A 16,878-nucleotide genomic window follows, 5' to 3' on the forward strand; every position below is an offset into this window, starting at 1 on the left:
GATTTACTGCCATACAACATGTAATCAAGGGCTGCACAGAGGTTAACACTGTTGCCTCACAGCGAGGAGGTTTCTTGTTCAGATCTCTGTGGGACCGGAGCCTCTCTGTGTGGAGTTTGCATGTTCTCCCCGTGCATGCGTGGGTTCTCTCCGGGTACCCCGACTTCCTCCCAGAGTCCAAAGACATGCTCGTTAGGTTAACTGGTGACTCTAAATTGCCCGTAGGTGTGAATGTGAGTGTTGTTTGTTGTCTGTCTCTAGATGTAAGCCCTGTGATTGACTGGCGATTAGTCGAAGATATTTTTGAAATCATTGACTTATGACCTTTTCTTTTGTTTGAGCATGAGGACACATTTTGTTTTTGGTACATGCTTGAGCTTCTTCTGTTTATCTCTCACTGAAGAAGCACATCATTAGTCGAAAGGAATGACAAACATGACAAAGATGTCCTTGTCTAAACACACAGACATATCTAGAAAATAAACAAACACAAACAATAACACACACGGTGAGGTGCATGAAAGTGGCAAAAGGCACAATTCTCACTGTTCTACATCAACTGAAAAGAAGACAAAGACGATAAGATGAGCTTATTTTATTTTTCATGCCATCAGTCGGACTCAGTCACGTAGCCTCTTAGGATATCTTCATCGGAATAGGAATTTCTCTATTTTGCAACATCTTCACTTTAAGCAGGTCATTGGGGTTTTTGTTGGCTTCAGACTGTAATGATTCATTTCAAATTGAATGTTTATATTTATATATTTAGCTTTATACTTGGCCGCATAAATTCAAGAAGAAACTTCTACCTACATGAATTTGTATTATTATGTCGTATAATCTTGTTAAATTTTTCTGTATAGCAATTCTTCTTAGAAAAAAACCGTTTTTGTCCGACCAAGACCGTTTGACCTTCTTTTAGGGGAAATAAATGCAAACAAGGAAACAAGGGTTGAGGATTAAGATCATGTCTATTTAACATACTTTGAGTTTCTGTGTGTGTGTGTATTTGTGTGCATCATTCACTCAACTTAACCAGTCCTGCCACATTTACCTGACAAACAGAGCGAGTGGGTGTGGTGTACCCTTCCTTCTTCCCTGTGAAGGAAAATCACAACCCTCACACACATTTATACCATTTAACCAGAGGAGCGGACACACCTCTTTAGAGACAACTCTTCAGATCAGGACACAACATAGACTGACAGCTCTGGAGATTAGTGGACACATTTTAAATTCAGACCCACCAACAGAAAAGGTAACGTCTCTCATCCTCTTTTTTTTTCATGCTCAATGGTAAACTGAACTCAAACATTTAGATTTGCAACAGGTGTCTTATGTTGAAAAGGGAACGTAATCTCATAAGAATATGGTTGTTTTCTCTTTGCAAACTAGTTCTAAGCTAGGTAATGTGTTTGTTTCTATTTTCTGTATCTGCCTAGCCCATGCTAACGTCCTGTATATGTGTTTGTCCTGATGTGTCATGACTGTGGTTTATGGTTCATGTTCTGCAGAACAGGAACCTGCTGCAAACCAGTTTTTTAAACTGAGTCAGGCCCGTTAAGCTGTAACTTAATGTTACTTTTAAACTTTCCTGTATAATAAATTAAATGAAATCTCATAAGAATATGGTTGTTTTCTCTTTGCAAACTAGTTTCCTTTAGAGTAAAGATACTCAAAACTGCATTTCGTAATCTTTCAGAATAATTTAGGCAAGTTTGGAGTGATCCATAGTAAAATAACACTTTTTTGGAGCTTACTGTTGTACCTCTACAACGTACAAGAGCATGTTTTCAGGCCAGTTGACTTTTTAAGTTAAGACTGGCATTTTGAAAATTAAGACGCTCAAGGTTTACTTGTATTGTAATGTTATCACATCTGAAGATTTGGGCTTTGGGATAGTCATGTTTTTACACCTGATTAGATTTTTATGACTTAGCCTTATCAAATAACTTGCACCAAAAAATTCAGAATCAGCTCATATGTAACCTGTAAAAAAAGGACTTTGTCTCAATAACATTAAAGAACGCAGGTGTAAGTTGGTTTGTAAAGTTTCTGATGGTGCAGGCCAGAATCTTGCCCGACTTCATTCCTTAAAGTTTTTGGATCATTCTCATCTGATTGATTGCGGCAGGGGGTGATTTGTGATAATTATATAATGTGTACGTGTTTTCTCATTGGTCAATCCCTTTTTGACTCACCTCTCAAATTACTTTACTTCACTTTCAACTTTTTATCCCCAATTCAGCAATCCCATCCATCCACATGCATCTATCAAAACTGCCTACTACTCTGCCTTGTAGAAAGGACAGCTTTAATGAGTTGGCCAAGTGTTTGTTTGTGTATACTGTACATCTCAATTCTCCATGATTGAACCTCATAAAATGCATCTGTATAAGAACATCTAGACATTGAGAAACATACCATGTAAAATGCTTAACTTGCTTCTGTTTTACAGCAAGGGTGAATACTGTAGCACAAAGACTTACTGTGGACAGGATTATTCTGCTCAGCTGAGAACTCTGACAAGAAGCTAAAAGAGATACCCTGCTGGTCTATACCCTCACTCAAACCAGTCGTTGTTGTTGTTCTGAAGATTGGTGGGGCTCGGTTCAATAGTGCATTAACTTTTTGCTTTCCACAGGATGTCCTTACATGGCAGCTTTCTGTCCGATGAGCAGTTCCAGTGCTCCATCTGCCTTGATGTATTCGTTAATCCTTCATCCACACCATGCGGCCACAGCTTCTGCATGGCATGCATCAGCAGATACTGGGATGGCTCTAAGGTGTGTAGGCTACATGAGTCATTACATGAATGTTGGACTTGGGTATAACTTGGTTCATTCCTTCCTTTTCCAATATGTCCTTTCAATCCCCTTTATTTCTTTAGTTTGTACCAAGACTTTCTTTGGGTTGGGGTAAATTGACGCGATGTCCTTTTGTTTTTGCCAGTTGGCACAACTGCAAAACATGGTGGTGGCACAAATGATGTCCCCAGCAGAATTTTAATCTTTTGCCAGAAAGTTAAGTTCTACCAAGGAAAACTCTGTTGATATCCCTGTGAGTTTAGGCAACAAACCACTTCGCAAGATTTAGAAAAAGATTGAGGTCTTAGTTGAAAGAAAGTTCTTCAAAGAAGGAAGTCAAGTTTGTGTCCATGTTCTTAAATCTATGGATTACATTTTGTGACCAATTTTGTCTATCCTTTTTTTATTTCTATCACTACTCCAACCATCGTTCCGTTTTCAGGTTTGCCAGTGTCCACTGTGTAAGAAGACTTTCCAGAAGCGGCCTGACCTCCAGATCAACAGGACTCTGCGAGAGATCACTGAGCAGTTCAAATCCATGAAAGGAGGTGGAGGAATGGGAAGGGAGAAAAGGTGTCGAGGAGGTGACGGTGAAATACCAGAAAACTTTCTCTTTCATGGATTAAAGAAGAAGCTGCCTCGACCTCTGCCAAAATTGCCTGCGAAACGGATTAATGAGCCCAAAGGTGATTTTGGAAGACTGCACCCATGACATCTAATGCTATTGCTAATCTGTCTGACTCTATCATCAAAACCTTTGAGATGTCATCGTCTTTGATATGTTTCAGCTGACTTAACCTTGATGGCTACTTCAGTACCAAACCCCAGCCCAGTACCAAACCCCCCGTCTGGACCCCCTCCCCCACCTCCATGTTACGGTCGCTCAAGCGGCCGGAGAAGGTTCACGGTGACAGGGGCTGCGAGCGGTGAAAGTATTCCTATCTGCGAGATCCATCACAGAGGAATAATGGTACATCACTTCTTTAGAATTATAAACAAATTCCTGTCATTGAACCTTTCAGGTTTTGATTAGGATATAACCTGTCATTATTACAATTTATTGAGAACCTAGAAGTTTATGACTTGTTTTTCTTCTCAGCCTGTGGTCGTTAATATTTTCATGGCAAGATGTCTGGAACTATAACACACTCTCTCACTGATACCAGATCTACTGTAGGACTGACGGAGTGTGTATCTGTCCTAATTGTGAGACTGAGGAACATCAGGATCACGACACAGTGACTGTAGAAGATGAATGGCTAGAAACCAAGGTATGAAAACAGGACAGAGAGACAAAATCATACTTAAAGTGAGTCATCCAGATTTGAGGAATTTACTTGTGTGTTTTTTTTCGTTTCAACAACAGAACAATGGTTTTAAAAGGAAGAACAATCACCTAAGAAATGTAAAAGCAAAAGGTTCCTCATGTTTGGAAATCCTAGCTAGACAGTAAATTCAATATGGAGGCAACATAGTCTGGACCAATCGCCTCTAATAAATAGGGATAACATCCTTCAAGTTACAGTATACAGTCAGTAATTGTCTTGGATTTCACAGAGCCTAAAAACAGCTCATAGCTCCAAACCACCGCAGAATACCCAAGACTGATGTCATGTGTTTGCGTAGTTAAAGGCAAGTATACTCAGGGCTTTAGACAGGCAGTTCATCTAGATTTTCAAAGTTCTCCGAATTTTCCAAGGTATAAGGAATTATATTTATTACCTTAAGAGTGTGAGAAGATAATTTGAGAACCAAAAACACAATTTATTGTTTATCCCCCCAAAACAACATAGCTTTTTCAAGCAAAACTAATAATACTTTTGTGTTTTTTGTGTAGGCTCAGCTAAGTGTGTCGGAGCAGGAGATCCGGCATATGATCAGACAGAGAATCAAGAAGATCGAGGGGCTCAAAAAGTCAGTGGCTGAAGTGGAGGTAGGACAAACTCACTCTTGTTTTTATGCCAAAATCAGTTGGTCCTCCTGCCGTCAAATTTCAATCTTGAAATGGAAACATAAATTAAATGGTCAGAATAACAAAAGGTTTCTTGAAAGGCCTAACTTACAAATAACATGTAAATCCCACAGTTGGCAGTTGAAGGAGACACAACGGGCAGTGTCTGCCTTTTTTCTTTGCTCGTGTCCACCATCCAGCGCTCCCAGGCGGAGCTGATGGAGGTGATGGAGTTGAGCCGGAGGGCCGCTGAGCACCAGGCCGAGGTTATGATACGACAGCTGGAGCTGGAGGTGAAAGAACTGCGAAGCAGAGAAAAAGCCCTCGCTGAGCTCGCCCAGTTAGATGATGCCTTACAGGGTGTTAAGGTTTGTGCCAATCTAACGATTCTCATTTGAATGATATTCCAACGAGTATTGTTCGGAATCATGACCACAGTTGAGTTCTTGATCATTCGACATCCTTTCTTTCCAGGCATTCCCGGTCCTCTCGGATCCTCCACCTACCAAAGACTGGTCTGAGGTTTCAGTGAACACTGACTTAGGAACCGGAACCATTTATAGAGCTCTGGCAGCTCAGGTGGAGAGTTTCCTGAAAGAGCTGAAGAAGGCTGCAGAAACAGGTCAGTGAAATGCTGAACACCAGACTTGAAGACAAGAAGACAGGTACAAAGAATAACATGTTTTACTTGAAGCACCATTGAGTCTGTGATGGTTGGGGAAAGTCATTCACATCTAGAGTCAAAAGAGCAGATGTATAAACCAAACTCTGATGATTTATGGTTTTGTAAGAGTAACAATACTCCTTTAGTACACTTCACTAGATATGTGACAAAGTATTCCAATACTGCCCTCTTGTGGTGAATGACGGTAGTATGTCTAAATTGTAATGCATACAAGGTAAATCTTAATTGTCTCAATTAAGATAATAGATGTTTTTGGTATTTCTTTTAACTAACTGAGAAAATGACATCATCAAGAATTTTGATTTCATGAACTTTCTTGTGTCTAAATAACTTTAAGTTCCTGATACATGTCTCCTTGTTTCACTCCAGGTTTTCCAGCCCCAGTCCTGGAACCCAGTTCAGTTCGCACACAGCCCAGTGAGTTTCCATTACCAATTTATCTAAAATATGTAGATCATGAACATAATCCAATAAATTATATCTGTAACTCTGTGACTCCATCCTGCCCACACCAGTTAAACGTGTACAAAAGGGTAAAAATACAAATCTATGCATTGCATTTGTAAGTTTGAACATTTTGTCTTGGTTTTAACAACACTGTTTTTCTGCAGGGGTAAGAAGGATTCAGGAGTATGCAGGTATGTTACAATCTCAAAGATTTAATTAAATTAACAATACTTCCAAAAAGTTCCCCCCCAAAAGTTGTGAATTTTAGATTTAAAAAACTTGGATGTTCTATTGGAGTAAATTGGTAAATTTGGTGCAAAAAAACTTGAATACCTCTGTTATAATGTTTCCATGTTGTACATTTCCAAGAATCTTAGTAAATATGTTGTTTCTTGTTCACAAATATAAGACTATAATTTAAATCAATCAATCAAATTTTATGTGTATAGCACATTTCATACAATGATGTTCCACAAAGTGTTTTACAGGGAAAATAAATCAAACTGCAAAATCATGACTTTAATTTAAAGAATGTCTCCCTTCCCAAACGTTTTCTACCTAAAATGGAGCTAATACGCAGTCTCATAATGGGCATAAATTCAGATCGAAAAATACATTGTTCTTCACATTCCCTTCTTTCCTCAACACAGTGGACGTGACCATGGACGATAACACTGCTCATCCCAGACTGATTCTGTCGGGGGACATGAAGAGTGTGAGACACCTGTTAATTTTTTATACCATACAATTTTCAGAGTGATATCTGAAAGCATTTATAAACTACGATATGCAAAAGTTTAATTTTGGTTGTCAAACTGTGTCTGCAGGTGAGGTGTGGAGATCGACACCAGCTGCTTCCAGATAACCCGGAGAGGTTTGACAGAGTCGTCTGCGTGCTGGGGAGGCCGATGATCTCCTCTGGGAGACACTACTGGGAGGTAAGAGACCCTCCTTTATGAATGTATTATTAAAACAGAGTAATGCAAAAATAATCACATGTACATCATCCCCAAAGCCGATTGTGTTCCAATAAATCTGCAGGTGGAGGTCGGCGGGAAGACGGACTGGGATCTAGGAGTGGCCAAACAATCGATCAACAGGAAGGGGAAGGTTGAAGTCACCCCAAGCAACGGATACTGGTTCCTCAGCCTGAGAGACAAGTTAGTTTAGTCATCACTTGTCAGCATAGAAAGTAACATATTCGCGCCAAACAGCAATACCAAAAAAAATTTGCATTAAACTCTACGGCATCAAATATTTTATTTGGGGGGTGGTGGAGACCAAAAACAGAGCTACATTAATAAACAGTTAACTGAAGTATTAAAGGCTTTTGTAGCTTTGTTATGGCTGGATATGTAAACAGCCATCACCATCGATGGGGCCACTATGTTCTTGTTCTCTTTACAGTTTAATTCTGATGCCCCCTAGTGGCCAAAAAGTCACATAATACAGCTTTAAAATTGTCAGCATCCTCCCTTTCATCTGTTTCTTTGTTGTTAATATGACTCAAATGATTCATATATATTTTTTTTTTTTTTTCAAAAAAGTCTTGAGTTAAATTAATTTAAGGATGTTGATTTTCCGCTCAATATTTAAGTGTAACATACCGTATAATACCAACATGTTGTAATACGGCAGATATTTACATTACATTAAAATTCTTAGTGTAGGACTAGGTCCTTTTTGCTGCCGATTTTGATAATTAACTATCTTGTCTACTTTATCGTTTCCCCCTCATTTGTCTCCTCAGGAGTAAGTACGCCTTCCGCACTGAACCCTCCACAGACGTCCAAATGAACCTGCAACCACAGAAGATCGGGGTATTTGTGGACTACGAGAAAGGACAGGTATAGGAACACCTTTTCTCCATGCGTTGACCTTCTTTAAAATCAGGGCCATCCTTCTCTTCCAGCTCGTTTCGCTGAGATCCAACAATCAAGATTATTTTCCAATAACACTTATTTCCTTTGTTTATCTGCAGGTGTCTTTCTACAATGTTGACTCCAAACTCCACATCTACACGTTCAACGACACTTTCAGTGAAAGCATCTTCCCATTCTTCAGCCCCTGTACGAATAAATCTGGAAAGAACGAAGGGCCGCTGATTATTACGCGAGTAACCCTTACAGAATGAAAAAAGATCACCGAGTGATTTTTTTAGTTTCTTATTCCTTTTTTAAAACTTTCCTACGATTACTCTGTAAAAAGATAAACGTTTTTTTCATTATTGTTTTTTTACAAATACTTGTGGTAGCCTTCTTAAATCTCTCTGTTGCCAGTTGTTGATGAATGACTGTGAAGATTTAAGTAATACAACCAAGACTTATTAATGTGGTATTGTAAATGATTTAATAAAACAATCATATTTTCTTTAACATGTTGTCTGTATCATGGATGTATTATAGAAGTGGATACTGCTTTGGAGGCAGGGCCCCATTCCAGATTATTTAAAGATTTAATGTGTAGGAATTTTACACCAAAATATCTAAATCAATATAAAACCACTTCCCATTACCTTAAGTAATTCTAACAGTTATTCCCCGCCAGCCTCAACGTTATCTTTTTTTGTTAATGTCTTGATTGAGAGCCCCCTGGTGGCGGAACTAACACACTGCGTGTTTAAGTGTTTGTATCGTGATGCAGGAACGCAAAAATCTTTATTTAGGAATCTAATATTTTAGGATGTGAAGTAAAAACACAAGACATTGACTTGATCTTCAAGAGCAAATTTCATTGTAAATTCATTTAAATAATAAAATCACACATGTTGCAAAATTATTAAATAAAATGAGAGAAATGAGAACAGAAATGAGCCAAAGGACAAGTGGAAATTAAAAAAACAAAACATTCAAAACACCTGTAAGCAAGATGAGCACGATGGACAGTCAAAATAACAACACAGAAAACACATTACCATATCTCATACATCAATTATTGAACCACTTATTATTTATCTTAATAAGAGTGCAAATGACGGTTCTGCAACATGTGAATCCACCCAATTCTTCACCTGAAAACATCTTATTATCAAGTGATCAATCAGGCCACGTCAATAATCTCTTCAAAACCAGCAGTTACAAACTCACACAGTCTAAATCTCTAAACTACAGACACGAAATCCCCAAAATCAGTTAACGCTGCCCGTCAGGTGTGATTAGAAGTTAAAGAAAAAGCTTAGAGTCTCTGATAGTGTATCTCATAATGTAAGGCTACTGCTAGCGTTAGCATAACAAAGCAAATACAAGGAAAAACTGGTAATCTTATGGTACTGCTGGTATGTTTTCTTAGATTAGCGTAGCATTTAGACTGGAAACAAGGCAAAACGGGTTAAAAATAGGTTACTGCTAGCATGTTTTCTTAGCTACATGTAGCACAGGTTTACTTCACAGGTACAGACACATTGATAGTGGTACTTTTAGAAAGGGACAAGCTAGCTGTTTCCCTTTGTTTCCAGTCTTTATGCTAAGCTTAGCTAGCTGTCTTATTGATTTAGCTTCATATTAATCAGAAAGACAAAAGGATCTTCACATTTTACTCTTTATAAACGTAGATCCACCTTTCATGAAACATGTCTTGTCAGCAGGAGGTTCATACAGCATAGCCCGTGACATTTCGCCTTCAAAATGAATGTCACAAAGGCGTAGTGGGGAAACGAAGTAATCCCCCGTCTCTGCCTCCTTCAGATAGTACCAGTGTTACTTGAGCGTGATGGGATTGGCTGACGCAGTGGGGGAGAACAGCGCTGTGTGTATGTGCATGTCTGACTGTGTGTGTATGTGGAGCTCCTGCCGTGCTGTGCTCTCTTGCGCTTCCGCAACACTGTTGCGTAATATGAATTCACCAACTAGCAGACCCAAATTACGCCTTTGCAAAATCAGCTGTTGCAGAATTTCTCAATGAAAAGGGCTAAAATGTGACATTTACGGGTAGAAGATTATTGAAGACTTGTAAACACACACTCTGGATATTTCACAATTATACTTGGATTTAAAAATACTTAAGCTGACAATATAAAATAGCAAGTCATTTAAATTTAAAAACTGCATCTCTAAAACTACAATAAAATGGAAGTAACGCATATTTTCTGTTTCTGTGTTTTGGGAAATATCTGGTGTAATATATTAAAGGTCCCATATTATGCTCTTTCTGGTTTTATTTGCTCTTTAGTGTGTTTTCCAAGTGTCCTGTGCATGTTGAGGTACATCTATGTGCAAAAATTCAAAGTCCGCATAAACGCAGCTTCTCCTACGTCCTCCTGTTAGCTGTAGCATTAGCTGCATGTAACACTCGGTTCTAGCACCCCTCAATAAAAATTTGCCAGTATGACGTCTTGTCAGTGTGAGATCACTGATCTAAGCCCATTGGCTCGTTGTGGTAAGCCCAGCAGCTCATGTTGCACGCCCGTTAACTTCTGTAGCACGCCCACGATATGCCGTAGCCTGCGGTAGCACAGTAGTGCTAAGGTGCTAATGTTTTTGCTCCCCTCGGAGCCGAAGTGGCTGCATTCCCAATATGGTAAAAGGGGCGGGACATTTCCGAGAACCGTGCTGAGCGGCTAACCAATTACGCCAGAGCCGACAGGCCGACCAATCAGATCAGACTTGGCACACGTGGGGACTCTGATCGTGGGCACTTCAGAGCCTTAGAGAGAGAGTCAGAAGAGAGCCGGTGCGCGGAGCGGCAGTTCATGAAAACAGACACTTTTTAGAACTTTAGCTGATGTGAACATACTTTAGTAGGTACATAGATTAAATATACAAACCCCGACAAGGGCATAATATGGGCTCTTTAATAAAGGGTTGTACCATAAGCAATTTAAGTTTTCCTTATGTTCTTGATTTTAAAGAGAAAAGAAGACAGTTTTCAGTCCACTGGTTCATGTTTTAGTGGCATTGTTTACATTTACGTTAATGTGTATTTATGGTCAACCTTGGCTGACAAGGAGGAATTCGCTTCAAGCCACAAGTGCTACAATCACTCAATGTTTGTTAACTTCTCATTCCGGTTTTGGTATTCACAGCTTGACTAAATTCATTCTATTTGGAAATAACTTCAAAGCATGCATTGAAATCTCATATTTTGAAGCAAACAGGAAGACCTGAATCCTGTCAGACTTGATTGTAAACAAGTGAAATTATTTAAATCTGCAATCGCTACTTCTAAAATTTGATATGCATCTCATAAATTATAATATTTTAGATCTACACTTGCACCGTTTGATTATTCTATCAATCTTGCAAAATAAAACTTCACCAGCTCTAAACTCGCTTTTAATGCAGATTTCCTTTAAAAAAAAAAAAATCGTTAAAAATTAGAAGTTCTTGCGGTCGATGCGGTCGCGCTTCATCTGCGACCTTGCTTTTTCTTTCTGCAGGAGAATGTGTTCAGCAAACTCCCGCATTGCTCCTTTTCCCCCGACACTTCGGCAGGTGTACTTTGCAGCATTTATGGCGACCACTGGAGCGTCCCTGGGTACTGCGCTCAAACCTGCCAGGTTCAGACAGTTCACGTCAGGCTTATCGTTACCTGAGAGGAGACAAAAACAAAGAAAGTTTGTATTAATATAAAGTATTCATATATATATATATATATATATATATATATATATATATATATATATATATATACAGTAGAGCCAGACCGATTAATCAGCCAGCCGATAATATCAGCCGATATGAGTGTATCAAGTGACTACAGTATCGGCTAACTTTATCAAGCCAATATCACTACATTTATTCACCAGTCAAATAGCATTTCATTTGAGTTTCATTGTATTACACTAGCAGTTCTCTTTCACCAGCAGAGGGCGCTATATGGATTACAACAAACATTATCACTCTCCAGAGTGTCAAGTGGTGATGCATGTAGATGTGCAGTTACTTTCCAGTTGAGTTACCATCTTGTCTTCCATATATATATACATCTTTTAGTGTTGGATAACTGCATTTGAGGGATCAAAAGTGTAAATCTGTATGTATCTATCTCTGCAGAAGGAACATAGATCAAAAAAAGATATCGGCCGATTTATCGGTATCAGACTTTTTTCTGGTATCGGCCCAAAAAAAATGACATATCGGTCGAGCCCTAATGCAACCTGTCATTTAAATGAACTATAATGAAGACACGATCAATATCAGTCTAGGGAACAAAATAATGCTGAAAAGTCAGACCATCTGATTCCTGTTGTGATGCTAAGCTAAGCTAACCCACTACAAGCTGTGGCTTCACCTCTCGCGTTGAAAATGAAGCCGATGTGCTAGAGCATAAACAGTGTCCTAGACCCTACACAGACATCACAGAAGGTGGGCACTTCTCAGGGGGTTGGTTTGTCGCAGATGCCTACAAACCCCCCCACAGCGTATTTTTGAAGGTGTTTCTTACCCATGTACGCAACGTCCTTCCAGTCCAGCTTCCTCTGCTCCACCAACAGCTTCAGAGTATCCAGCGGCTCCTCGCCCACCTGCATCACCTGGCAGCCCGTCCTTTCAGTCAGTTTTTCAGCCAGCAAATGTGCCACAGGGTCCACGCTGGAGGTCAACAGCACCACCTGGTGGAGCAACACGGATTAGAGCGTCTATTCTGCATGCATGCATTCTTTTCTGAAGGTGTTGGTGCGTCTGTACCTCAACGTCTTCTTTCTGCAGCATGCGGATGCCCATGGTGTCTCTGGTGTTTATGGACACCATCTCCTCTCCGGATACGGACAGAAAGATCCGTCCTTCTGTCAAACATCCGGAAACATTGCAGAACATCAGGTTAACCATCTCTGGAGTGTCCCGACCGAAGTAACCGTACCTGCGGGCAGAAACATGGAGTCAAGAGGACAAAAAAAAAAGGGACTCTGAAGAAAAAACATTCCTGCCCTTCCCGAGCATACAAGGAACGCTTAAGGCAGAGAGAAGCAGCAAAAACCCAAAGCGGGCAGGAAAGAATGACGACTGCATGATTAAGTCAGACACAGCATTAAAGGAGGAGCTGGGGTTAAAAATTCGACTTGCAGAACGAGCAGCAAAGAGTAGAAAATTAAGCGGTGCAGCCAAATATTTTTAAAAGACTGACGACCAACAGGATAAAATCATGTTTTTTGCTTTTCAGTGAATAAAAAAAATAAAAAAACAATCTCACCTGAGGACTCTTTGTTCTGCTACAGGCCAGTCGATGTCCACATCTATGTCCACGCTGTACTCTGGCAGCATCTCAAAGTACGCCAGCCTACCGCCCTGGAGAGACAGCGAGAGAGAGACATAACATGAGCCAAAGCAAACAAACATAGATAACAAAGCAGTGAGTGCCATTAAACAAAACGACCTAGAAAGCCATTACGAAAAAAAGTAAGTGGATGCACATTCGAGGGTCAACATCAGTCACATGTTTTGTCATGTGAGGTATATAGAGCTCAACAGTGACCACCCAGGAGTAAATTTACCCATTCAAATCCTTCATTGACACATTTTTAATCCTGGAACCAAGACAACCAGCTACCCGTGGATATAAAACATTTGATTTAGCGCAAAAAAAAAACAATTTGAGGAGGTTCAAGACTGTTTGTTTCAGTGAGGGAACTACACATCCCACAATCCATTGCGATTCCTACAAGAACCCAACCAAGCGGCAATTTCCAGCGTTGAAAAATGAAGCTAAAGCGGAATTGCAAAAAATCCTGCAGTTCACCTAGTGTCCACTAGAGGCTGGCTGCAGAAGCACTGGAAGTCACATACACACCCATTCTAACAAGCCTGTTTTTACAGCAGAGATAAACATGTTTACAGTGTGTTTTAAAAAACGAAATTGGTCTGATTAGCTCATGTCTCGATTGGCTCACACTGTCCCCAATCAGAGACGTCCCTTTGACACTACAGGATTGTGGGTAGTGTAGTTCTTTTCACCCCAGATTGTGAATAAAATGTGTTTTTCTTAAAAACAGGCTGATATCATACGAATTTGTGTCTTCTTCAGGATAATATTCAATCGTTTGACACCCAGGTAGCTCGTGGTAACTCTGTTGTTGACGTCATGGCTGTTAATAAAATCGGCTACGGACAAAACCTATGGGATATTTTTTGCGGAATCCACACTGCTTTATTTTAAAACCTCAATGACAGATTGAAGGTAATTTAAAAGATTAGAAATCAAGAAAAACTTGTGATTAATTGTGCCGCTCCAGTACCTGCAGTCGTGCCTCCGACACTATGAGATCTTTGGTGGTGAAGTAAAACGAGCCGTTCTCACACAGCTCTCCGTCCCAGTCCTGACGCCGCGGCCGGTTTGCCGGGTCCAGGTTGCACGGTGTGGTTAGCTCCCCAGCTATCAAGAGGAAGGGGAAAAAAGTGAACGGTTCATTCAGTATAAACTGCAAGAGATTGTTTTACCTCACATGAAGAGGCTGACCCCGACTTCTTGAAACTGCCATCAGGCTGTACGACAGTGTTTCGTGCTAAACGCTATTAACAGTGCGCTAAAACGCTAACAAAGAGACTTAAGTCGATGTTTATTAATGTTGATTCATTATCTTCTGCTCATCCTGATAGTACAGTGAAATCTGAAATGTCCAGGTGGTAGGATTATGAGGCTAGCTGTTTACATTCCTTTATGCTAAGCTAACCTTATCTGACTGCTAGCTGTAGGCAACCAAATAACTAATCTGAGAGGTTTTAATATCGAGGTTGTACATCCTTCGACTTACATCCCGTCTTCACTTCCTGCCAGCGGAAATGATGCTTCCTGACCACGGAGAAGACAGAGTCAAAGCCCTTCTCCGTGATCAGCTCCAGCGCCCCCTTCAGGTGGAACGGATGGAGACAGGGGGACGTAGCCTGAATGTTACAGACGATATCCACCTCTGCAGGAAAAAAAAACAACAACCCAGAGTCAGGTTTGAAGAAAAACTCCCCCTCAGCGTCTTTATGGCTGATCAAACAGACACCAGCACGGCGACATCCTGGTTGTTAAAATATACAACATGACCTTCTGTTCACGTCCTGCTGAGGGTGAGCGTACCTGGGTAGAGTCTGATAAACTCTTGGATGGTGTCCAGGGATGTCGAAGAGTCTCTGGAGACCTCGGGACTCCTGCGGTGCACCTTGGCACCCCAAGCTATCGCCACCTTCTCGATTGTCTCGTGGTCCGTCGACACCCAGACACTAGGAAAAGGAAGGTCATCACCATTACTGTTACTACAATATCAGTCAATATTTGCAAGGATATAAACTGATGCTATTTAGTTTGTTTAACAAAAGGGCGAGGTATAGACCTGTTCTCTATGAAAGGTACACTTATGACTTCTGTTGTGATCTGGCGCTACATGACTTGACCATCAAGGGGGGCGTATAAATAAACTGTTTCTTCACACTTAAATGTAGAAATCAAGTTTATCCTCTGAAAATAACTCTGTGAGTCATGACTGTCTACAATGGGTGTAACACCCGAGTCCCACTGTCTGTGATGTTTTCAGAGTTTTCAGAGTCCTATCTTCAGTTTGTTTACATCGCCGGGACGGCCGGCTGACTCCTCCCCTCACGTATAAAAGTTGTTTAATTGAGGGACTAGAGAAAAGAAGAATAACATACTGTACTCACTGCTTAACTGTGTTTCTAGATCACGCTCATTTCAGGTAAATTTACATGCAGTGTGAAGATACGAGCATAATAAAGATCGCTAGCATTAGCATGCTAACACAACAATGCAGCGCGAGTTGTTTTGGTTTCATGCTGGTGCTCAAGGGCGACATCTGCTGGATCAAAACATCACATATAAAGACTTTAAGATAATCAAACTGAACATGAATAAAACATCTTACTGTTCAAATGAGATTTTATAATAACAACAGTATTTCTCAGTTACCCGCAGTGGACAGGTGAGCTCAATCAGGTAATAAAAATATCGGTATCGGCACAAAATAGATAAAAAGTGGATCGGTGCGTCTAAATCAGGTGTTTAAAGTCTTTATTCTGCTCGTACGCAGGTAAGTTTACCTGAAATGAGCGTGATCTAGAAACACAGTTAAGCAGTGAGTACAGTATGTTATTCTTCTTTTCTCTAGTCCCTCAATTAAACAACTTTTATACACGAGGGGAGGAGTCAGCCGGCCGTCCGGGCGATGTAAACAAAGTGAAGATAGGACTCTGAAAACTCTGAAAACATCACAGACAGTGGGACTCGGGTGTTACACCCATTGTAGACAGTCATGACTCACAGAGTTATTTTCAGAGGAGATACTTGATTTATACATTTAAGAGAGAAAAATCACATTTAAAGACTTTAAAGAGAATTTGTTGTAAGTTGCAGTAAAAGTTATAAAAAATGACCCCATGCACGACCCGTATTCCCCCCCCCCCCCCCCTCCCTCAGGTGTTTCATGTTACCTGTCAAACATCTCCGAGTCCACAGCGGCTCTCAGCACCCATCCAATGAGCGGAACTCCCGCCAACATTTTGATGTTTTTCAGAGGAATCCCTTTGCTCCCTCCTCTCGCCAGAATCAGCGCGGCGACGTGCCTCCTCCCCGCCGGCCGGGGCAGCTTGTGGCCGGGCAGCGCGCCGTCCTGCTCGCAGCTTTCTCCGGAGAGTTTTCTTTTCCGGGCGGACATGACGAACCCCGGGGGAAAAAAAATGTTTAATCCAAAAGCTGAATGTAGAAACAGAAGATAACGCGGATTGTTTTACGGTGCAGAAATGTCGCTGTGAGAAAAAGAAATGAAGCCGAAGTGACACATCCGCATAAATGAGAAATATTCTTCTTCTTCGCGTCTTTAATTTGAGGTAGCTTTCTTGGCAGCTGAGCTCACTATCGACCCCATCTGGAAGAGTAAGGTACTACAATGCATTATATTAATACACTTAAAAATATAGGACGGATGTAATAAATAAATCAACTAAGCAGATCGAATTACACAATTTCAAAACAAAATTAAATATAAACACATATACAGTAACCTATACACGTATTCACACACACACACACACACACACACACTTAGAAAGACTGAACAT

The 16,878-nt window shown here is 40.5% G+C and overlaps 2 protein-coding genes across 2 annotated transcripts; one reads left to right on the plus strand and one right to left on the minus strand.

Moving 5' to 3' along the window:
* The first annotated feature begins 1,118 nt into the window (after positions 1-1,118).
* LOC110002993 (E3 ubiquitin-protein ligase TRIM39) lies at positions 1,119-8,265 on the plus strand. The gene is made up of 15 exons (XM_065950450.1): positions 1,119-1,258; positions 2,645-2,786; positions 3,250-3,493; positions 3,596-3,777; positions 3,974-4,078; positions 4,645-4,740; positions 4,893-5,126; positions 5,233-5,380; positions 5,813-5,860; positions 6,055-6,081; positions 6,541-6,605; positions 6,718-6,828; positions 6,932-7,050; positions 7,641-7,737; positions 7,872-8,265. Exons 2-15 carry the CDS (start codon positions 2,646-2,648, stop codon positions 8,022-8,024), a joined length of 1,770 nt encoding a protein of 589 aa, XP_065806522.1. The 5' UTR covers positions 1,119-1,258; position 2,645; the 3' UTR covers positions 8,025-8,265.
* A 335-nt stretch (positions 8,266-8,600) lies between these two features.
* On the minus strand, positions 8,601-16,630 carry cmasa (cytidine monophosphate N-acetylneuraminic acid synthetase a). The gene is made up of 8 exons (XM_020658680.3): positions 16,252-16,630; positions 14,888-15,030; positions 14,574-14,729; positions 14,058-14,194; positions 13,016-13,110; positions 12,514-12,685; positions 12,272-12,437; positions 8,601-11,416 (listed from the first exon to the last, which is right to left on the minus strand). Exons 1-8 carry the CDS (start codon positions 16,473-16,475, stop codon positions 11,202-11,204), a joined length of 1,308 nt encoding a protein of 435 aa, XP_020514336.2. The 5' UTR covers positions 16,476-16,630; the 3' UTR covers positions 8,601-11,201.
* Positions 16,631-16,878: the final 248 nt, after the last annotated feature.

This window comes from Labrus bergylta, chromosome 22 (genome assembly GCF_963930695.1).
Source record: "Labrus bergylta chromosome 22, fLabBer1.1, whole genome shotgun sequence".
In the NCBI taxonomy this organism is placed as follows: Eukaryota; Metazoa; Chordata; class Actinopteri; order Labriformes; family Labridae; genus Labrus; species Labrus bergylta.

Coding starts and splice junctions, on each gene's coding strand:
- LOC110002993 (XM_065950450.1), top strand. CDS start 2,646: ATGTCCTTACATGGCAGCTTTCTGTCCGATGAGCAGTTCCAGTGCTCC. Junction 6,606..6,717: donor TGTCGGGGGACATGAAGAGT/GTGAGACACCTG, acceptor CTGTGTCTGCAG/GTGAGGTGTGGAGATCGACA. Junction 7,051..7,640: donor TTCCTCAGCCTGAGAGACAA/GTTAGTTTAGTC, acceptor TTGTCTCCTCAG/GAGTAAGTACGCCTTCCGCA.
- cmasa (XM_020658680.3), bottom strand. CDS start 16,475: ATGTCCGCCCGGAAAAGAAAACTCTCCGGAGAAAGCTGCGAGCAGGAC. Junction 15,031..16,251: donor GACTCGGAGATGTTTGACAG/GTAACATGAAAC, acceptor TCCTTTTCCTAG/TGTCTGGGTGTCGACGGACC. Junction 14,730..14,887: donor GTTTATCAGACTCTACCCAG/GTACGCTCACCC, acceptor TTTTTCCTGCAG/AGGTGGATATCGTCTGTAAC.